Below are 23,615 nucleotides of genomic sequence, written 5' to 3' on the forward strand. Positions count from 1 at the left end.
CAAAGTGACAGTTGAGTGTGGAAAGAGCGCAGGCGTATTCTCGTTTCTTTGCCGTTTCGTTCCAAGGACCATGTGGTCCTGGGACCATTTTGGCAAGGGTTGCTAAACCACCTCCCTCCCTGGGAGTCGAGCTGAGAGCCATCGACAATTACCTGGAGAATTGGCATTAGCCCATTTTCGCAGCGTTATAAATTGCGTTTGTCACTTTGGAACATTTTCCGACTTCAGACTTCAGACTTTCAGACACACGCAAGTCTGCTGGGGGTGTGATTTTACATTTACACCCAAGGACCTCCAAGAATCTCACCCGCACCCTCACCATCACCCACTCACTCCAATGCAATTACATTTAACTTTCCTTGAGCAGACTGCTGGCTCGGAATTAATTTTCGATTTTATTGTCAGTTAGTCAAACCTGCGCCTGACTCTGATTTAATTGAAACTGCATGAATATGCAATTTCTGGCAATAAATTGAAATCTCGAATCCGTACACACCCTCTCTGCTGTCCCCTTTTTTTTATTGGGTTTTTCGAAATTTTCACTTTTAATGGCTTTCACTCAGTTGGCTCCTTGGGGCACTTCATAGATATTCAATCCCAGCCCCCTCACATATATATCACCTATCGTACAGACTGGAGCCAAATGTAAACACTAGTATAAATAACAACAAATTTAGCCAAGAAACGCAGCCAAGGGAAAGTCGGAGGTCGGAGGATGTGGGAGAAATTGATAAACTGCATCAAGCTTGGGGCTGAAGCCGCCAAAAATGAACGCTGCCAGATGACCAATCTGGCGGAGATGCTCAAGCAGGTGCCACCGAATCAGATGGCCCAGTACCATATGTTTGCCAAAAAGCAGGATGAGTACAAGGCGTAAGTATGGTTAGCCAGGGGTCTAAGAAAAGGGTCTATTGGTTTTGTTATAGTAACTCCAACACAAGCAGAGCTTGTGGGATACCTTCTCAGCATTTAAAAGATATCCTTTCCTCCCCTAGTCGCGTTCGAAAGTATCCAGAATCTCTGCCTGAAATCAATTGGGAGCACTACGAACAAAATGTTCGTCCTGAAATGGTGGACTGGGTTAAGCACTACAAGATCAAGTACGACAAGATGCACACCCTTTTTGAGAACCGCCACGCCATGATTGATTCCAAACGATATTTTGAAGAAATCGACAAGCAAACCGAGGAGGTTAAGAAGGATATAGCCACGTACAAGGCCAAATCAAATGAGCGGATCGAGGAACTCCAGCAGGAGTTGGAATGCATGAAGGCCATGAAGCCATACGATCAAATGACCATGGAAGAGTTCTGTTACGCCCGACCACATTTGGCTCCAGATTTCATTAACAAACCGACCTTTTGGCCACACACACCCGAAGAACAAACCCCAGGACCAACCGATCCCGAGGCAGCGGCCGCTCTGCATGAGGATCCGCCCGAGCCGGAAAAGAAGGAGCCCCCACCACCGCCACCGCCGACACCGGCACCGGCTCCGGCAGCAGTAGCAGTGGATAAGAAACCAGGCTCTGAGAAGGACACTGGTTCGGAGCTGGCCGAAAAGGCTTCTGCCTTTGCCAAGGATTTGGTGGCCAAGTTGACTGTTTTGTTTAACACCCTCAAGCGGAAGATGTCCAGCATGGCCAAGGATGTGCAGGAGAAGGCTGCGGCCACCAAGGCAGCCCGGGCCGCTGGGTCTTCCCCAAAAGACATTCCAAAATTCACTGGTAAACGCGATTCTAGTCCCGACGTCTGCCACCAGACCATTATCCGGGCAGCTGAAGACAAGAAAAATCCGGAAGTTAAGGTCCAACACCGCGACTTGTCCATAGAAGCCGACGCTGAGGATTGCGAGCCGGAGCCCGTGAAGGTAGACATTTGCAAGGAATATCGTAAGAAGCAAAGAATGAAGCTAGCTTGCAAAGCAGTTCAGGAGGAGGAAGAGGAAGTGGAGGGGGATGTCTGCAAGCCAAAAGCAGATCCCTGCCGGTCCAAGAAGATGGAGGAGGAGAAGAAAGATCCCTGCAAGCCAGATCCGTGTGGCATGAAATCCCGCAAAGAAGATTCTTGCGAATCGGATGACAAAGATCCCTGTGACTCGGATGGGGATTCTGAGAAGGACAGTAAGCCTCCTGAGCAGTACTATATTAACTTGGCCGAATGCAGTAAGGCACTCGAGGCCAAAAAAGCAGCTGAGGAAGCCAAAAAAGCACCTCCAAAACCCTCAACTCCGCCAAAGGATGCCAAGTGCCAGGATCCGAAAGAACCTGAAACTAAAGCTTCGCTATCAGATGATATTAAGGGCGTTGATCAAAACACTATTTTCCATGGATCCTATTTGGAACCTGAACGTCCTAAGCCAGTGGACGAATCGTTTATTAAGGGCATGACCGAGTCCTTCACGGATACCAATCCAATCGTCGAATTGCTCAAGCCAAAGGAGAAGCCAATGGAGCAGCCTAAAGATAGTAAGCCAATGCTGTCAACCGAGGTGAAGATCGCTGATGAGAGACCAATAACCGTGTATCCCCGACTTGAGATCGCGCCCAAGGCTTCCGAGAAAGAAATTCCGGAGGGAGGGGATGGAAAAAAGCCAAGTAACGCTGTTACTAATACTGTTATCAAGATGGCTCCGGGAGGTGCTTCCCTTTTGGACGATAGTCCCGTCCGGGCGGATAATTTGGAGGCTAAGAAGGCGGCTCGCATGGAGGCCCTGGAGGCCGCTTACAAGTCGGCCAAGGAGCAGGCCCAACGGGCACTCTCGGAAGCCTCCAAGGCCGTGACTGCAGCCAGCAAGCTGGCGAAGAGAGCACAATCGGAAACCGGGGATATGAGCGCCAGCGACAAGGAGGCTTTGGCCATGGCCGAGAAGCACGCCACATTGGCCAAGCTCCTGGCTACTCGTGCCGTTAGCTTGAAGGACGACATTGGCAAGGTCCTGCGGGAGCTCAAGAAGAAATCATAGACCCCGCAGTTAGTTTTTCTCAAATTTGTTTCAATAATGTTCCTTGTTCGATATTTTTTTATTAAATTTCTTGTTGCATTTTAACTGCGAAAGTTTCACTTTCATTTCATTTCGTTACATTACATTGCGTTTTGTTTTTATGCAAATTTTCCGACAGGCCCGGACAGCTTTGCTGACCAAAAGTTGGAGCCGGGCAATAAATTTTTCTTTTTCAACGGCATCGGTTGGTTTCTGTAGAAAAGTTTTCTATTTGGAATTAGCGAACAAAATGAGCTTGCCCATGTGTGGATGTGTGTGCTGAGGGAGGGATGTGGGTGGGGGTGTGGGTGTGTGAGGAGCTCGTAGATTGCATAATTATGCAAATTTTGTTGTTTTTCACCCGCTACTTGGGAAGGGTAAAAGGGTATAATGTGGGATGTGAATAGAATTTGATGGAATTTTAAAATAGAAGTGATATTTAAGGGTTATTTTATTATAAAGTAGAAAATATCATTCTTTCATAATTAAAAAAAATGTTGAAATATGCATTAGAGACTTTTTATTTTATTTTTCATAAATGTACATTATATTTTAATATCTTTTTAACCTAATAGGTTTATTGAATTTTATTTCCATGTACCTCTTTTATAATTAAAGGATAACAACTAGTCAAAACTTTCCAATTTAGACCGCTTCCTTTTTTGTTTGGCATTCAAAGCAGCGATTCTAAAAGTGTTGCCTACTTTTTGGTGCACCGTTTTCGCAATCAAACACATTTGCATAATTAGTTAGCCCTGAGTGTGCGTGTGCTGTTCTTTTGGTGTGTGCGTTTCCGTGTGCCGGTGCGTGTTTAATTCCAGTTTGATAGTTTCCCGCTATAAGCTTTAAGCTGAAACATGCCTTTTGTTCGCTAACAAACAATAGCCGGGACTCCCTTTTTCGGGTAGACAATGTAAACATTCAAACGAAATCCGGCTTTAATTTATGTCTATTCATCGCTTTAAACATATTTATATATACATTTATATATTTGTTAACTTTGGCAGCGTTAAACAAGCCATATAAATTCAATTTGAAAGCGCTTTGCTGCTCTCGGCCTTTGTCTGGCGGTGTTGTGAGCCTTCATTGTGTTCGCCTTATCGCTTAATCGATTGCGTAGGTGACAAAAACATTTCGCAACAAAAGTTCAGCACCTGGTTCGGGACTGCTGAATGGATGGACCCTTTGGGAGAACACACCTTTTCGTGGGCCCTTTCGAAAATTTGCATATTTATTTGGATTTTCAAACTGATTTTAACCCTCGGTAAGGTTAGTCGATTAAGTTGAAAAGGATTATTCATGAGCTACAAAGTGCCTACAGAAACATTGCTTTAAGCCAAGCCAAGTTCAATGGAATTGGCCATTTGGCAGCGACTGGCCAACCCTTCCTTCTCCTCCGAATACCATTTTTCTTTTCTGTTTTTCCTTTTATGGGAAAGCTAAACTTTTGCTGAGCAGTTACATGTGCTTGTTGACAATTTCCCGCTGTTTCCCGCTGGTTCTTGTTGAGAAAATATAAAATATTGCGATTATGTATATTGTTTTCTGTCGCTGGCAATTTTCAATAGAAATAGATTCTTTTGGCAAGCTGAACTGGCACTGACCCAAACATAATTAAAATCCCCACGAGCACACAAAAGGCACACACGCAAACGACCGACCGCGATTTTCCAGTTGGCAAAAATAACTTCTCCTTGCGGGCATTACGAGTGTTTTTATTGCCCCCCCAAACCCTAGTGGTATTTTTGGTATGTGCAGCTGATTAACGGTTCGCTTTTATGGTTGGCTCAGTTTTTAATAGCCCGGCCTGGAATGGCATAGGGAATCGTATGGAATGCGCACAAAGGGGCCTAATTAGCGGCATTTAACTAAGCCTCATGTTTGGCGACGTGATCCTGATTATTACAGCAACAAGAACAGAATGCCACGAGGCGCTCCATAAAAGTGCCTCTACTCACCTGAGTGCCCGCGACCCGGGACATTGAAAATGTAAATTTTCTGCTCGCTCGCAGCAGGCAACCCACCAGCCAGGTTTGTAGACCAGCCAGCCAGCAAGCTTGATTAGTGAATGGCTCCGGCTCCGGCTTCGACTCCGGCGCCGGCAACGACTACGGTTCCGAATCCGTGTCCGGACTCGTATCCCTGCTGGTGTCCGTGTCCGTGGCCGTGTCCTGGTCCTGGCGCGTGCCCTTCCACAACGCACAGACACTACTCTGGTATCCCCCCTCCCCACTTAACGACGTAGTTAGCGTTAGTTAACGTATGTACGTGATATCGTTAAACTTGGTCTAACGTTACCAGACCGCCATCGCATAATAAGTGTCTTATTAGTTATGCCAAAGGTACACTAAGAACAAAAATAGGTTAGTGTAAAAAACAAGAGGGTATGTATAATAATTAAAGAAACCTTGTAGCTCTTAAGACCTCTTAGACTGGGTACCCTTATTCTGCCCGTGTACCTTTGAATTTCTCAAATGGAAACCGAAAGCCAAACCCAGCTTGGGGCACGCATCACCAAATTCTAGGAGACACTTTCGATGGCCAGGGGCAAGTCGAAACTTGGTCTCCCAGCTCACCCAGCGAGCTCCTGCGAACCGGAGCCTCATCAATGGCCAAATTCTGTTTGCTTAGCTCAACTGTTGCCCTGAATTTCAATTTGTTGTGTTTTCGGGCCGCGTGTGTGTGGCTGAGATATATGGTTTGTATATACAAAGTCCTCGTATTCGCTTCAATTAGCCAATTGCTGTTGGATACTTCTTGTACTGTTCCTGCCAATTGTTCGGCATCGATGGGTTTTAATTAATTCAAGGCAAATACTGGTCTTGTAAAGTTTTTGAGCGCTCCGAATTCTTACGCAAGCAGGTCCTAAAATAACAAACAACCTGAAAATCTATTTCCCCCCACTCGTGGAAAAGATAAAATTAACGCTCGTCTTCGTGGGGGCACGAGGGAAAATGAAAATTAAATTCCAAACAGCCGGTGGGCCTTTCTTTGAGGGTGTGGGGGTCCTTTTCGCGTCCAGAAACGGTGGTGGTTCCTGCTGTCCAGGTAATCGCCAGCGTGTAGTATTTGCTTTTGGCGCTGCTTGTTTATTTTTTAATTTCCTTCCAATTAAGCAACAAACAAGATACCAAAAGTAACGAAATTGAGGCGGAGTACTTGGCATACCCACTGCTATAAAAATGGACACAAATCGGCAAAAAAAAAGAGAGACAGCCAATGGAAAATATTAATCAATTCTCAGGGGCTTGAAATGGAAATATTGTGGACAATTTATAAAGACAGCTGAAGTTAAGGATTTAAAGGAGTTTTACTAGAGCGTGGCTCATCCTGACATTTAAAAATTCCACAAAGTATATTAGCCTGACATGATGTGCAGGATTTTTGGAGCAAGACTTCGTCACGCACTCATAATACAGGTAGCAGGACTAAAACTTGTCCCCTGCATGTCATTACCCATGCAAAACATGTGCGCATTAATATAGGATGTGCCAGGACCTGTAGATGTAGGCCTCCCACATCTTTTTCCAGCACGTACACTTCAGCGCTTTCTTGGAGCAATTAGGTGCTGCGCCGAAATAGCCGAATATGCTTTCTTTTGAGACATTAATTAGGCCTATGTAAACGAGACCCGGCGGCCATCACTTAGTCCTGGCCAGAAAAAGGCCAATAAACGTGGCTTTAAAACAGAAACATTTCCATGGTTTCCTTTCAGGTAAAGGTATTCGGTCTTAGCCCCAATGGTAAGTAATTCTTATGGGTTACACAGTTTTTAATTTTTATTTCATATTCCACTGGACTTATCTTGCCAATATGACCGAAAATACGTCTTTTACAGACTAGGACGTCACATGAATAAAAGATTCCGCGGGACGCAGCAGCAAAAAATGACACACAATTTGAGATTTCTGGGTGTGTTGGTTTTTTTGTTTGGCTCAGGATATCCAGTGGATGATCCCTCGCCTTTATGCATACCATCCGTAAACGATCATTTGCAGCCCATCTGGTAGAGAAACTGAATGATAGACCGCGTCGGTCGACCAGTCATACTTCCTTTGAGTAAATAGGGGGGCACGCCATGCGTGGCCAGCATTCCGGTGCCGTGAGTGTCGAGGTGGACCCAATCGGCGCAGGGCACCAATTCGAAGAGAGCCGCGGCGGCCAGGCAGGATGAGGCGTGTCCATGGCCCTTGTTGCATATATCATATGACTTGTCGGGGGCAACCAGGCTACTGAAGTACTTCCACAGAGGCATCCGCCACAGCCGGTCGCCGGTCAAGGATCCGGCCTTCTGGAAGTTCTTCCACAGGAATGAGTTGTTGGTCCACAGGCCGGTGGCCGAGGCACCCAGACCCTTCCGCACGCCACTGGCCATAGAACCCACGTCGATGATAAGCTTTGGCTTAAAGATGGACTGAGCGTAGAGCAGAGGATCGGCCAGAAGGAGAGTGCCCGCCAGGGAGATGTCCTTGATGTGCATGGTCTTGCCGTTCAGCAAGGTGACCACATCGCCGGGCTTGGCTGCCATGCCCGAGGGCATGTTCTCGCAAAGCGGTAGGACCGCCGAAACGTTGATGGGCAGCGAGAGGGCAGCCGCCGCCCGGATGGCGGCCACGCATACCGCGGCGCCTCCGACGGCTCCTCGGTACTCGTCCATTCCCTTGCGCGGGAGCAGACAGAGGCCACCGCTGTTGAAGGTCAGGCCCTTGCCCAGCAGCAGGATGGGGCGCTCCTCTGGGGCAGTGCCACAGTAACTCACCTCGAGAATGATCGGCGGTTCGCACGAGCCCTTCGCTACTGTCAGGAAGGAGTTGAGGCCCTGCATCTCGATCCAATCCATGGTACGCACCTCCACCGAAACGCCGCAAGGGCAGAGGGCATCGACGGTGGCCTGGGCGAAGATCGAGGGGGTCATCTGGTTGGCGGGCGTGTCAGCCAGACGGCGGGCCAGGTTCTGAGACTCTGCCTTGAACAGGCCCCTCGTCCAGGCGTCTTGGTCGGAGGATCCATACAGCTCTAGCTTTGGTATGGTTACACGGTCGCTCTTGCGTTTATTGACATTGTAGCGCCATACGGCCATGGCAGCTCCTTCGGCCGCCTGCTCTGGATAATCCATCCCGTCTACATGACAGACGGCACAGCCTTGCATCTGGAGAGCTCGCGCCCCGACGGCTGAGCAGATTCGCACATTCTCCATGCCCTCGTCCAGCACCTCCTCGGCGTTGTAGCCGACTCCCTGCTTGCCCAGTCCCACCACCGCCACGCAGCAGAACTCCTTGTCGACGTTCTGGTACACCCGACCCTGTCCAAGGGCCCCGTTAAAACCAGATTCCTTTATTAGCTCGGTGATCTTGCCGCCAACCCGGTCGTCGAACTGCTCGCCTCCGGCCGATAGCTTCACGCTTTTCTCACCTTCATTGGAGTACACGCCAATGACCACTCCTTCTATGGAACTGGGGGACGAATGGTCCTCACATTTGCACCGCAGCTGGTTCAAGAAGATCTGAAAAAATCCGTTCTGCCAACAGTTTCTTGGCTGGCAGTTGTTAAGAAAAAGTACTCACTTGCTTTTGTCGCGATACCCGATGTCCCTTAAGTAAGCCAATGGCCGACCGACGAAGAGTCGACATAACATGTGAACGAGTCATCTTTTTTTCAGCAATTTAGATCGCACTCGCGGAGTTGAGTCACTTGTAAGTGGTTTGAGATGATTTCACACGACACAAATTTTGGGAAAAACCACCAATAGAATACTACGAGCGGATCACTACTAAGCGGATGATTAATAAAAATGTTTTAATAAAAAAAGTGTTTATTTTATTAAAAAAAAAATAACTTTTTGCTAGCTCCGTTCAGCCGAATTGGAGAAACTTAACTGAATAAAATCACTAGGCACCTGTCACAACATCAACATTTTAATATCATAGATTGCTGAGGTCTCGAAAAAAATACATATAAATCATTAATCAACATTTTAAGAAATAAGAGTGCCAACCTGGCCTCCACTTAAAACTTTATGTTCTGATTAAATTCGCAATTATCGGCAACAACAAGTGCATTTCTGGACGCGACATAATGAAAAAGTGAATCGCACAGCAAAGGCACAGAAACAGAAGGAGTCCGGCGGGCATATACGAGGATGTGTATATAAAAATTGCAACCAAGCCGCAGACGAAACACGTAAAAGCAATAAAGCAATAAATTGCCCAATTTGAAGCACTATTGTAGCCAATAATTTGCACAGCCACTTGGCCTGTTTCTGTTGCAGAAGCCACCTTCTGGCCAACCCGGCCCGATCCACCCACCTACCAGCCCATACCACCCACCGCATATAATTTTCAACAAAAATATTCACATTTGTCAATGTCGCGTGATTGATGTGGTCGAACGCATTTCCGGCGAGCCGAGAGGGCCAACCAACGTGCTGATGGGGCCAAATAAAAAACAGTCACAGACGCAGCTATAAACAGAGGAAAAAATTGTTTAAAAATGTTCCAAAAATAGCCTAAAGAAAAGGAAAATTATTAATTACTAAAAGAATATATAAAAAGAGAGAAATGTATAAAACTAAAACTTAAATAAAAGTTAATTTTTGAAAGTGCACTTACAGACACATCTGGTTGTATGCAAGTAGGCGTTGAACAAAAAACAAGCAAAAACACTCATTTTTTTTGTTCCCAAATGAGTGTACAAGAAGGATGCTGAGGGCATGAACATGGCCATTGCCCGCTGCCATGGTTATATGTGAATCTGGATATGGTTGAGCCTGTGGATGTGGATGCGGTTGTGGGTATGGGCGTGTTGGCGACATTACGCGATTTCACGCATGATTTCAAATTAATGACAGCAAGCCCCGAAAGCACACATACCCACCATACGAACTACCTTTAAGTCTATCTAGGAGGAGTGAAATTTAAAATGTCCACCGGCACAGGATGTTTAATTTCCTAAATGCATAAATCTCACTAATACGCACAACAAAACGCCAAATCTAAATCTAATGCGGTTAACGCTTTATACTTTTTTCGGTGGCGTGGTGCGTGCAACATCCGAAAATCATAAACAAACTTCAAAGAGGACAATGGCCAGAGAGGCAGCTGGAAAAGCGTTTTGCAGCTTATTACGCACCCGGTAACAGGTAACCGAAATCCTGGCAACCGCAACAATTTAGAATGTTTTGGCTGCTGCGGGGCTGTATGCACAGGAAATATTGAATTTTCGAAATACTTCAATAGATTTTAAAACATTTAACTAAAGACAAAAGTGCCACCTTGAATATTTGTTTGGGTAAAGGCTCAAATAATAGTGGGTTTTTATATTCATAATAATTTTCTACTTCAAATTTATTTAAAAATATATTCTCAGTGTATTTTGTATGGTGGCTATTTGAAGGCCTAGTTTGTTTTGCGGCCCACACGTGACACCTTCCTTTGTATTTCCGGTTTTGGCTCCCCAAACACCCAAAATACGCCATTACAGTAATTCTTGATTTCAGAAAACAGATATGTTCTGAAAATTGGACATTTTGATTGTGTTAAGAAAAGTTTTATGGGACACAAGATATGTATGAGTAGATTCTACTTAATCATGTTATTATTATTTTCAATTATTTTATTAATTACTTTTTTAATATTTTGAAAGTTTTTATAAAGAATCTTTCTCAAAAAGGAGTGGCCAATATAGTTGTTCCAAGTGCAAGGGTGATCTGGGATATCCAGCGAAGACCCTATATTGTCCAATTATTATCCGATTCTTGAGTGGAATCAGTGGCGGATTTAACAGGTGGGCAAAGGCGCGCTTGCCCACTGGGCCCCCCCAACGAAAGGCTTTCAGGGCCCCTCGTGCTGAAAGTTACACCTTCGATTTCTTTTCCACAAATCTGCATCAAAATCTGGGAACAAAATATTTTTAAGATATTTTGTCAAATTTTCTGGGCTGTCCCCTTCAAAATGTGCAAAATGCATGGGGAGCCCCATATGACCCACTGCGTCGACCATATCTTAGGAAATATTCATCCGATTCTTGAGCGGAATACTTTAAACGATTTGTGGATCGATTCTCCATAAATCTGCATCAAAATCTGGGAACAAAATATTTTTTAGATTTTTTGTCAAATTTTCTGGGCTGTCCCCTTCAAAATGAGCAAAATGCATGGGGAGCCCCGTATGACCCACTGCAAAGGCCATATCTTAGGAAATATTCATCCGATTCTTGAGCGGAATACCTTAAACGATTTGTAGATCGATTCTCCATAAATCTGCATCAAAATCTGGGAACAAAATATTTTTTAGATTTTTTGTCAAATTTTCTGGGCTGTCCCCTTCAAAATGTGCAAAATGCATGGGGAGCCCCATATGACCCACTGCGTAGACCATATCTTAGGAAATATTCATTCGATTCTTGAGCGGAATACCTTAAACGATTTGTAGATCGATTCTCCATAAATCTGCATCAAAATCTGGGAACAAAATATTTTTTAGATTTTTTGTCAAATTTTCTGGGCTGTCCCCTTCAAAATGTGCAAAATGCATGGGGAGCCCCATATGACCCACTGCGTAGGCCATATCGTAGGAAATATTCATCCGATTCTTGAGCGGAATACTTTAAACGATTTTTGGATCGATTCTTCATAAATCTGCATCAAAATCTGGGAACAAAATATTTTAAAGATATTTTGTCAAATTTTCTGGGCTGTCCCCTTCAAAATGTGCAAAATGCATGGGGAGCCCCATATGACCCACTGCAAAGGCCATATCTTAGGAAATATTCATCCGATTCTTGAGCGGAATACCTTAAACGATTTGTAGATCGATTCTCCATAAATCTGCATCAAAATCTGGGAACAAAATATTTTTTAGATTTTTTGTCAAATTTTCTGGGCTGTCCCCTTCAAAATGTGCAAAATGCATGGGGAGCCCCATATGACCCACTGCGTAGGCCATATCGTAGGAAATATTCATCCGATTCTTGAGCGGAATACCTTAAACGATTTGTAGATCGATTCTCCATAAATCTGCATCAAAATCTGGGAACAAAATATTTTTTAGATTTTTTGTCAAATTTTCTGGGCTGTCCCCTTCAAAATGTGCAAAATGCATGGGGAGCCCCATATGACCCACTGCGTAGGCCATATCGTAGGAAATATTCATCCGATTCTTGAGCGGAATACTTTAAACGATTTGTGGATCGATTCTTCATAAATCTGCATCAAAATCTGGGAACAAAATATTTTAAAGATATTTTGTCAAATTTTCTGGGCTGTCCCCTTCAAAATGTGCAAAATGCATGGGGAGCCCCATATGACCCACTGCGTAGACCATATCTTAGGAAATATTCATTCGATTCTTGAGCGGAATACTTTAAACGATTTGTGGATCGATTCTTCATAAATCTGCATCAAAATCTGGGAACAAAATATTTTAAAGATATTTTGTTAAATTTTCTGGGCTGTCCCCTTCAAAATGTGCAAAATGCATGGGGAGCCCCATATGACCCATTGCATAGACCATATCTTAGGAAATATTCATCCGATTCTTGAACGGAATACCTTAAACGATTTATGGAGTCACAAAAAAAATTTAATTTGAAGGTCAATATGGCCTCCATCGAAAGCGATGTCTTTGTCAATAATCCTCCCAATCTTCAACGGAGCCACTTTAAAGATTTGAAATTCTTTTTATAAGTGGTTGGTTTTGAAAGATACATTTTCTTATATTATGAATCGACATCGAAGATGAAAGTTCATAGCAGATATTCAAATGTAAATAAATTTATTTGAAGTAATGACTAAAAAAATAAATGATATTCCGTCTAATTAAAGTAAGCAATGAATCGTTTTTAAATTCTTAGGTTTAGACTTCATCTAAGGCCGTAACGCAGACTTGCTTGGTTTGGGAGGCCACAGAGGAATTCCCGAATGGCTCGTAAATTTGCCGATTGCATAAATCACGCAATTGAATTCTAATTTTTCGGCTTGCCAGACAACAGTCAACAATGTTGGCTTTGTATTGACCACAGCTCGTTCTGGGAAATGCAACTCCAATCTGAATCAATCATTATTTTTAATGCACTAATGGGAGCAATTATAGTCAGTTTCGTGCAGACAAAAGAATGTCTCTCTTGATTTACTGGGGTTTGGCGAATGTTTGTTCACCAAGCATCTTGTTTATTAAGTACCAAGACACTGTTTTGAATACTGAATGGTGTACAGATACTTTTCTGTCGAAACGTTTCCAATGCTCATATAGAGGAAAGCTGGTGAAAGCAAAAGTATGCAGTTTAAAAAATTACTACCCAATATGAAAGTGATTTTCATTTAATATTAAGAAAATTTCTTAGTTAATTTTAATATGGCGGCATATTGTGTTTGAATATAAATATTTAAGTCGATGAGTTAAGGAATTTGTTTTTCTCAGTGCAATAGTTTTAACGGTCCATATCGCTGATGAGGTGACGCTGATTTAATTAACACCTTTGGCGCCCCTCAGCCAAATACAACCAACAAACATTGTTCGGCCAAAGGTATTTAAGCATTTTCTGATCACAATTGGCCAAGAGTCGCATAATGGCTTTCTCCACCTCCGTCACGGTGCTTTTGTCAATTTCTGCCATCGGTTTTGTGGCAGCTGATCTACGCTCGGATCTTAAAGATTTTGTGGCTCTGGTGCCACGACGTCGCATCGGTTTCATTGCCGCCAGATACTATATCTTTGATCCAAAGTTCCGTCAGTCTGTGGAGTTTATACGCAGCAATGATTTTATAAATACCTGGCAGAAAGTTCGGGCAGCTCCCGATTTCGTGAATATTATTAATTACCTAAGCGACTATGGATCGGGCTACGATATCACTAGTATAGTGGATAGCATACCCACTTTCCTGCGAGCTTACCAGCTGTCGCGCACTGTACCTGTGGAATTAATGCTGCGTCGGGATCTCACCACCTTCCTCCAAGATTCCCTCCAGACTCTGCCACGCGCCAGGATCTATTCGTTGATGTCCCAAAAAGTACGCCAAAGTGGGGAATTCGCCAAGCTCTACAAGGGTCTCAGGGATAAGAAGTTCAAGGAGCTGGTGCAGCGAGCCAGGGTAAAGTAATATTTTTTTATATGAATATTTTTATTAAATTGTTTTGTATTTCCAGCATTCTGGAGAGTTGCAAGCCCCCTTGAGAAAATTGAAACAAAAGTTCATCAACGTTGATGAAATAATTCAAATAGTGTTCGAAGTAATAAGTTGGGGACCTCAGGTTGCCTAAATAGTTAGAATAAACTCAAGTTTTACATTTGGGCTTATCGAGCTTAACATTATTTATAAGATTTAAATTATAAATTATTGCTAAAATTGACAGAAAATAGATAAATATTTGTCAATAAATATCAGATCTTTAATTTGAATACCTTATGAGATGTAGATCTATTCTTTCAGTGTTCAGTCGACAATGGCTCCCGCATCATCATAATGGTTCTTGGGGTCTGTTATCCTTTCACCTGCTGCCAGTACAATGTGGAAAATCAGCAAAAAAGGGAAATTCTCATTGCCAGGTGCTGCCACACACGCACAATATGCAGTCATTAGTGCAACACGGATCCAGGTCGATGGAAGAACAGTGAAGTGGGTGTTGGGAAAGGCATTTTGCGATGCAATTCCCCCCAGAACGCCTCATCGATATGGGCTAGGGACTGGTATTTGGCTCCCAAAAGTCACTCGGATGAATTCACTGGAAGTGCTAGGAAAAGTGGTATTACGAATGATTTTATTCTGTTGGAGAGACGAGCTCAGTGCATAATTTGTCGACATCGACATAGTTTTTATGGTTGGCAGTTGCAAGTTTATTTGCCACAAAATGCGGCCATATAAGCGTTGCCAAGTTTATTTCGAATGAAGCGAATCGTTCTCGATGCTAGTGCTGCTTCTGTTGCTGCTATTGCTGTTGCTGAATATGCAACAAAAGTTGTTGCAATTGCAACACACATGGCGAGCTGCAAAGCCAAGTGAAACCAAGCCGATCCGACCCGGCCCACATCATTTTGCTGGAGTTTTTGGCTGACAGCGAGATGCAGAGGCGGCGAATGGGAACGAATGCGATGCCTCAGCTGGCAGCCTGCCTCCTGCTGGCTCGACTGGTGTTGCCCCGTCCTGCTGTCCTGCCCCTCCTGGCGCTGCATTTTGCTTGACATTAATTTTATGCCATGTCTCTGGCGTGCCAGCGGGCCAAAACGCGCTTAAATTGTCGCATTTGTCTTGGCGTTTTAAGTTGGCTGTTGCTCTTACTTTGCTTTTGGCTGTTTCTCTTGCTGTTGTTGCTGCTGCTGTTGGTGTTAGTGTTGATGTTGCTGCTGTTGGGTTGCGTTTCTCCTGCTGCAATGCATAAACTTTTGTGTAATCCTTTCAATTTGTTGCATACTTTTAGGCGGAAATTAAAATAACAAGCTCTACGTGGCGGTAGCTGCACTTGAAAAAATAGATAGTTTATTTCATTTTCTTCAAAATATGTTTAATCCTTTTGCTGCATATTTTCAAGTTTTTCTTTCAACTGCCTCTCATTTTCCTTTTAGATTTTATAAAATTTTTCTCAGTGCATTTACTTGCTTAGTTACTGCTCTGGCATTTGTTGGAAAAGTTAGTCTACACGTGTTTTACCTTACACTCTAGTTCATCAATTAGTAACCTAGACAATGTTGCCCCGTTTCTGTTTCTGGTCCCAGTCCTTCTTGGCTCTGTGGGTTACTCCGATTTCCATACTTTCCTTAACGTTTCCTTTCCTTAGCCCTTAACTTGGAGTAGTAGTGCATTCATACAGCTGGAATTTATGCTACGAATTTCTGTAATGAATTTTGCAAAATAGTTAAATTGAATTTTATGCTAGGAAGGCTTTTGTTATTCCAACTCCATCTCCATCGTTGCTGCTGTTGTTGTCATTCGGCATCAAGTAAAAGTAAATAATTGCTGCTTAAAATGCTCGTCAGGAGTTCACCATGTACACGAATACGAGTACGAGTAGTACCTTATACGTATTTTATTTTCATGCTTGGCCAACAGCCCTTTGGCCTTTTTTTGGGTGGCCAGAATTTTGAGTGGCACAAGCAGCAAGGCAAAAGCAGCAACAGCAACAGCAGCAGCACATCAGTGGCAGTGGCATGATGGGTCGATTTGGTTTTTCTTTTTTTTCGGTCCTTGGGCAGAAGACTCGTTACCGCCTTAACTGCAATATCAGTTACAGGAGTCACCGCTCCAACCGTTCTCCATTTCAAAGCAGCCTTTGGCTCTCGAAAATCTACCAATCTACCCAGTTTTGGCCCTAACCCTGCCGGTTATATTTCGACCAGATTGTCTGTATTTGCGGTTTGTGCGTACGTGACATGGATGTTCGTTCGACTGGCATGCCTGCTTGCTTAACAATTAGTTTTAAAATGCTGCAGGACCCGGGCTCTAGGATTCGGGATCCAGTTCTTCTACTAGTACTCATTAGAGCTGGGGGGGAGCATTTTTCGTTTTACGTTCGCAAAAACCAGCTGCGTAATCCTTCGGCCAAATAAACTTTCCACGCGCGGGGAGAGTGGGAAAAACGCACATACACTCACATAAAACCAGCGGGTGACGGGGAGGAGAATCAAACAAAAAAGGCGAATAAAAATCAACAACAACAATCAATGTTGTCCTGTAATCAATTAACGATTTAACGTTCGTCTAGGGCTGGCTGGTCAACTGGTCAGCTCTGAGCTGTGTGCGCCGTCAGCATTTGGCGCCGCATCTACCGCCCTTCCGGGCCACTTGCAGGACCCCCCACCGAACCCCCGGAAAATGGGTTTGTTTGTGTATGCATTTTGGGGGTCAAAGGTTGGAGGGTCATGTTGACAGGGGCTGCATGGACACGTCATCGTGGCTGCGTTTTGAGGGCAGTAGGATTGGTTTTGTTCGTATGAGGACACTGCGAAAAAAGATAACAGCCTTCGATATAATTTTAAGAAAATAATTTCTACCTTATAGAACAAATATTTTCAAAAAACAGAAACCAATATTCCTGAAGAATCAACTTTACATTTTTTCCAGTGCCGGAATGCATCTAGATTGACAGGGCTGCCATTCCGCCCGAAGATCCTCTTAACTCTTCAATTTGGGGGAATTGAGAATGGTGGATGGGTTTGTGGAACTCGAAGTGAAATTCGATAATCTGCCAATGGAAAACTCATTCTTGATTGCCTGCAAACCTTTTCCATTTGAAACAATTATATGAGTACGCGATGGCAACCCTGCCACTTCCCCTGCCCATCGCCCCAGCAAAAGTATTTGGTGGAGGGCTAATGTGATTACTCCTGTCATTATTTCGTCGCTACATCCGTCTCTTGAATGGATCTCCCAACCCTCGAACCTCGGCCCGCTGCCATTAAATTGACCACCGACTGGTTGTTTCCCCTGACCCGATATCTATATATATCTATAGATATAGCTGCGTGTCTGTGTGCATTTAACTGCACGGTTTCAAACTTTGACCCGCGCTTCATTCCGGAACTCCATCCGGGGGTCTGTGTCTCTGTCCGTGTGTGTGAGTGTGGCATGGGTGCGGGGTTGATTGGTTATTGACTTTTAACAGAAAAATTGATGTAATGCAATTAGTTTTACAGCTAAACCGTTTGATGATTGTGCAACAAAAACACAAACAACTTGGAACGTTGTGCTAAACGAGCACTTTACAGCCAACAAGAGCTGTTTAATGGGATCGGGTGTACATGGAGCGGGTATCGAAGGATGTTTCATCAGAAGGGATACGAAAGGATGTGTTTGTATGGTTAGCATGTGGAGGAGTATCTGTATGCATTTGGCATGCGATGGGAATGATTCACAAAACAATCTGGGAGTTCTTAAGTCATTAGGTCCTAATACAGTTTAGTTAAATTAAAGAGTATTTAAACTCATCAGATCTTGTTTTATTTGCCCTTTTGTGTAATAGTTAAATTGGAATCAATCAGATATTTTTTTAAACCATATTTTTTCACACTTTGACAATCATCGCCCATCGAACTCTCGCTGCTAATAGTTGGCTGGCAATTTTCAAATTTACGAAAAATATTAATTAAGCCGGAGGCGGCTATCAATTACACGCGCGTTCCCGAAATTAAACCATAACGCGAATTTGGCAACAATCGCGGATAGAAACAGCTATGGCTCATAACTATGGCCAAAACGGGGGCCAACAAACTGAATCGAAATGCCAGTACATATGCGGCCAAATGAAGTAAAACATGAGGCCAAAAGGGCGGCAATAAGGGTAGTTGAAATTTATTACAGTTGTACGAAACAAAGCGTAAAATTTTTGCTGCTTAATTGAAAAATATAAATTGTTGGCTCACACACACACTATATGTGTGCCTGTGTATGGCTGTGTGAGTGTGTTTGAATGCGCAGCCGGAAGTAAAGTCAAAAGCAGAACAACAACATTAATAACACTGCCAACGGAAATAATAAAAACCATTTTAACGATGACGCCAAAAATGAAATAAAGAGAAGAATTGTACGGGAATATACATAAAATGGCTCAATATTGTGGCAGTGGCAGTCATAACTGTAACTGTTAAATGCCCTTAATGGGCTACCGAACTTCCTACGCCACCCAATTAATTTTTCTCCTTTTTTCCCTCAGAAAAGTGAAAGTCTCTGGGAAAGAAACTTTACTCTTGATCAACGAATCATCATCGTCTTCAACGTCATCCGCTTCCACATCACCCATGGCCGTCTCAGTTCAGTAATTTACAAGCGGAAAAACGACAATCAATGCGGGTCAATATTTGCCAGTTGTAAACAGAACACCACCAACAACAGAAACAGCCACAGCACCAACAGCACTAACAACAAACGAAGTACAACAAAAAAATGGTAAAAAATCAGTCATACACACACATACGGTAGAATCCGGGCAAAAGGCAAAAGAAACCGGTAAAAAGTCAAGTGCAAACAACACAAAAAAAATGGGAAATTACAGAAAAGTTTTTCAATTGAAGAGAATATACGATACCCAGTACTACAAGCTAGCTAAAGGGGCTAGATGATGGTATACAAAATATCTTTAATATTTGGTAATTTAATTAAATAAAAGAGCTTAAAATGTTAAGAAGAAACTATCCCAATTAAGGCTTTTATGTATACTTTTTGAAGAAAGGTTGATCCTTGTTATTGTTGAAACTCTTTTACTTAACATATAGTCTTAGAAACTATATACCCTTTAACTTTATAAAAAAAAGGAGTAAGGTGAGCAAACGACAGGGGTCCAAGACATGCTACATGCAGGTAGCATAAATGGCCAAAAAGGCAAAATACAAAATACAAAATAAAACACCGCATACCCATACAAGCACAATTATCACAGCGTCTGCTGAGGGAGCCTTTGATGATGAGCTTCCTGTACATCAAAAGCCAAAAATAGAGCAACGGGAGTACGGAAAAAGGCCAACCGGGTCGAACAGGTAACGGTAGTGTGGGTGCTAAAGGCAAAAAAGGATTCAAAATGGTTAAAAACGTAACGAACAAACAACGTGCCCCGATGTCAGCCACACAAATTCCATCTCTCTGTTTTTAGGATGAGTGTGTTCTGGCTGTGTGCTTGTGTGAGGGTTTGATTGAAGCTGTGCCTCTGATAGACAACCCCAGACTTTTTGGGGCACCCACAAAATCCCCAAACACCAAAAAGAACACAAAACGGACATTCACATTCACACACATGTAGGTGGAAAGGCAAACACACCTTGACTCTTGGTCAGATATTCTGATTTGTTTGAGTTTCTACTTTTCGAGCTTAACAAATTAAGCGCTCAATCTGTAGGCCACCAAAAGCCAAGGGGGAAACCCCAGGAAAAAAATACAAAAATCAAGGAGTAAACCAAATGAAGAGTGGTACAAATTCTAGACCATTGAAAAAGTTATTAGAGGGAACCAAGAATAAGTATAACATTTTAACAAAAGGAGCAATAATATGTAGTTACCATCAGGGACAGAAAACACTTGGCCAATCAAAAGTACTTTAAAATTTTTAGATTTTCTGCAGGTAGTACTAAAAATAGTGGTTCAAATAATGATGCTTAATTAGATGCCCTTTTTGGTACAAAAATGTTTGTTTTTAAATTATTTTACTTTAATAGTTGATCTGAAAGAAAACTGAAATAGGTGACAACTGTAACAGCGGCAGCGATTGGATTCCACTCTTCGTTAGTTCTGTTTGTTGGTGTGGGTGGAGTGGCACCAGCAACCCCATCACCCCAGCACCACCCTCATAGCACCCAACCACCCCGAAAAATACCCCCCGAGACTTGCGTGTGCCACCTGCGTGTGCCGTCGACGTTTTCCATTTGTTTGCATTCTGGATGTGGACGAGGATATAGCTGTGAGTACTATGTACTATGTGTGTGTGTACTGGGTCCTCGTTAGTGCTGTCGGTTGGTTTTTCCCCCCGTACTCTTTCTGGGGGAGCTAGTTTTGATGAATTTATTCGCTAAACATGTTTATTATTTGCCAGCAAATCACACAGCAATTTGACAGTTTTAAAAGTTTACTTGTGCCAGTTGATGTGTGAAAATGGAGCCAGCGGGAAAATGACGAGATATACATAGTATTTCTTTGCTCAGCTCTGATTAATGGTTACCCACAAGCCCTGGCAGTGAAAACTCGTTTGGTATTCCAGTCGACAGTCGTTATCCCGCCAAATCAATCTGCCACAGAGGGCGGGCGGGTGGTATACAACCGCCCTCCGTGGAATTCCGCCACGCACTGTTTTGGTGCGAGCGTTGTTAATATTTTAAGCTGCGTAATTAATTTAAAACCTTGTAATTAATAAATAACACCAGCGTGCAGAGTGGGCTGCCGAGTGTCCCCCGAAAATCGTCCAGAGAAACTGAAACTGAAACAGAAACAGATAAGCGGAAATCATTAACACTGCGGCCAGTTTGGAGGCTGTTAATGGATTTTACTGGCTTTACCTGGGGGCTGTTGTTGTTGCCGCATGTTGCTGCTGCTGGTGTTGCTGCTACCACCCCGTGGCAGGCGCTTTTAGCTGTAACTAATTCAATTCGATTGGAATTTACGGGATTAGTTTGGGGGCTAAACATTTTAAAATGTTTTACGCCAACATTTAGGTGAGTGGCGAAAAATAGTGATTTATTTCCATGGTTAGGTGTTTTTCGTTCGCTGTTCTTGTTTAGATTTTGCCGTGACCTATATTTCAAGAGTTGTTGAGTAAACAAGTCTCATATTTTTAATGAGCTTCGTTATGAAATTATTTTGCAAGGTTTCGTATGACCTAGTAAATTCTTTAACTAAATTTAGTTTGTAATGAATATTCAATCAGTGTACTGGCCAGCCCCAGAGTTTGCTTGCATCGCTGCACATTTCATTTAATCAAACTAGATTTTATTACATGTTTTTCATATTCCCGTTCAATTGAATTTACATAAAATTTTGTAGCGACTGATTTCATTGTTGAATAATTCACAGCTGAATTTCGTTAAGCCAGTCTACCCCAAATTGGTTTTGCATGGCACCATCATTGATATGGCAATTGCCACTTGTTCTATTAGATGGCCAACCCACACACTCGCACTTCCGCCCAGCCAGGACAGAACCGACAAACACCCACATATGTATATATTCTGATGATCATCAATCACAGCGGCACGCGAACCAGAATACCCAGAAAACCCGCCTGACAATGCACTTTTTTCATACAAAATCCCCATGGGGTTGGGCTTTGGACACCCTCAGTGAGTCCTGGGGGGTCTTGGGGATGGTTCAGTAGGTGGTCTATTACTGGTAGAACTATAATTGGCAATTCATGCAGGAAACAGGCCATTATGCCGCTGTTAACTTATTAGCCAGCCATGAAAACGGTCCCCGGCCCTCCGATCAGCTGCTGCGTCACTGCATCCGGAGCTGTCACCTCTTCAAGTGGCCACTGCGGAAGTGTCCGCTGCTCTTTTATCGGATATAATTACCATACCACCTCTAAATACCAACCCCGCACTACTCACTCTCTCATCTCGTTCCCATTCCGAATCCCAAATCCACGAATCATACAATCGGCGGAATAATGTCTTTCTCGAGCCTCCGGCTGCCAATGTCCTTGTGCGTGAGGTGTTGAACCGTGGGCTACGATTTACATAAAAGCTGATTAGTTGGCTATTTAACGTTTTTGTTTAATTTCCCTTGAGATTGATTACCTCGATTTAGGGGATTATTGAAATGTTTTAAAGATAGTACTGCCACAGTTAGTACTAATATTATAATTTTGTCTCACTGCGAGTGTAAGCCTCTTAATTACGAATGTAGGAGGAGCAGGGCCACAGACGGGAGTCCTTTGGATTTGAAAGCCTCAGGCGCGGGAATAAATACATGCACTTGGTTACGCATTAGGACACGTCGTGTCAGAGGGGCCTGTTAATTACAATGGCTGCTTAAGGCTACTTGTTTCACACACCCCTACCCGTCCATGTGTTTACAGCTCCTCCAAGTCCTGAATAACCATAATTTGCCTGCGGCCTGGCGCTGTTTATGGCGCCATTAAGCAGCCGTACCAAGCAAATGCAGAATTTGCAATGTTTGCTCGAGAACATAAAATTACAGAGCCTTGGGGCCCTGAATTAACACGGCTAAAAATGCCATGGCATGTGCCGATTTCTGATGTGTTCAGTGCTCTGCCAGTTCAAACAAAATAAAAATTATGCGTGTCATAAATCCAACTGATGAGATTTGCATTTGCCAGCCAGCGCCCTCCGCTTCCCTTTCGGGGATGTCGTTATGACATCAAACTTGAGGAGCAATGAGGAGGTGGAGGTGGTGATGGTGTTTGATATCCAGCGGGTGCCATAATAATTTTCGCCTAATAATGATGCGCGTTATGGCTTGACGACAACAGAGGAACCATCCCACCCGTCGACATTCCCGTAACTTTGCATGTCGCCTCGCCATGACATTGCAGGGAAACAAATGACGCTATTCTATGAGGGAATTTTCTAGCACTTGGAGAAAGGAACTATATTAAAAAGTATTTAATATTTTAAAATGCCTGAAATTGAAAATGAAGGCTCTATATTTTATAAACTAACCAAAAGCATTAAATCTAAAACGTAAAAATAATTATTATGACAAATATCCCTTATTTTTTCAAGTGCCCTATGTGTGCAACAAACTCAATCATAATCTGTGGGCAACGGCATCGCGTTTACTTGAGAGTTAGGACGTCGTTGTCATGACAACTTTCCTCCGAGGCAACGAACGCATTGCAATAACTTCTCGTTTTCTTGGCTGCTCCCTGTTTCAGCTGGTAGTGCTCCTTTTACAGCTTCTTCCCGAACTGAATCTTCATCTGGGTTGTGCAGTTGATAATCAGTGGCATTGGCATCATAAACATATCAGCAGGAAGTAGATAAGACACTTGCCGCCCTTCCACACAACGACCCATGCCACGCCAATAAACTGAAACCGAACTCCACTCCTCGACTGGCTTAGCATGCCTCTTAATGGGATTTTGCGTGGGTGTGATTAGGTACCATCAGCACAAAGTGTGGGAATTTTCTACAATGTATATAAATACATTACCATTCACTGAGAACATAAATCCTTTTTAATCCTGATGCTCAGCTCAAGGCATATC

At 43.3% G+C, this 23,615-nt stretch overlaps 3 protein-coding genes across 3 annotated transcripts; 2 read left to right on the forward strand and 1 right to left on the reverse strand.

The window, feature by feature from the left end:
• Positions 1-598: 598 nt before the first annotated feature.
• knon (knotted onions) lies at positions 599-3,056 on the forward strand. Its single transcript, XM_017241901.3, has 2 exons — positions 599-873; positions 996-3,056. The coding sequence occupies exons 1-2, from the start codon at positions 716-718 to the stop codon at positions 2,962-2,964; spliced, it is 2,127 nt and encodes a 708-aa protein (XP_017097390.2). The 5' UTR covers positions 599-715; the 3' UTR covers positions 2,965-3,056.
• Positions 3,057-6,749: 3,693 nt separating this feature from the next.
• S-Lap8 (Sperm-Leucylaminopeptidase 8) lies at positions 6,750-8,862 on the reverse strand. The gene is made up of 2 exons (XM_017241899.3): positions 8,547-8,862; positions 6,750-8,485 (listed from the first exon to the last, which is right to left on the reverse strand). Exons 1-2 carry the CDS (start codon positions 8,628-8,630, stop codon positions 6,971-6,973), a joined length of 1,599 nt encoding a protein of 532 aa, XP_017097388.2. The 5' UTR covers positions 8,631-8,862; the 3' UTR covers positions 6,750-6,970.
• Positions 8,863-13,503: 4,641 nt separating this feature from the next.
• On the forward strand, positions 13,504-14,376 carry LOC108125652 (protein G12). Its single transcript, XM_017241920.3, has 2 exons — positions 13,504-14,068; positions 14,124-14,376. Exons 1-2 carry the CDS (start codon positions 13,547-13,549, stop codon positions 14,235-14,237), a joined length of 636 nt encoding a protein of 211 aa, XP_017097409.2. The 5' UTR covers positions 13,504-13,546; the 3' UTR covers positions 14,238-14,376.
• Positions 14,377-23,615: the final 9,239 nt, after the last annotated feature.

Source organism: Drosophila bipectinata, chromosome 2R, assembly GCF_030179905.1.
Source record: "Drosophila bipectinata strain 14024-0381.07 chromosome 2R, DbipHiC1v2, whole genome shotgun sequence".
NCBI classification, from domain to species: Eukaryota; Metazoa; Arthropoda; class Insecta; order Diptera; family Drosophilidae; genus Drosophila; species Drosophila bipectinata.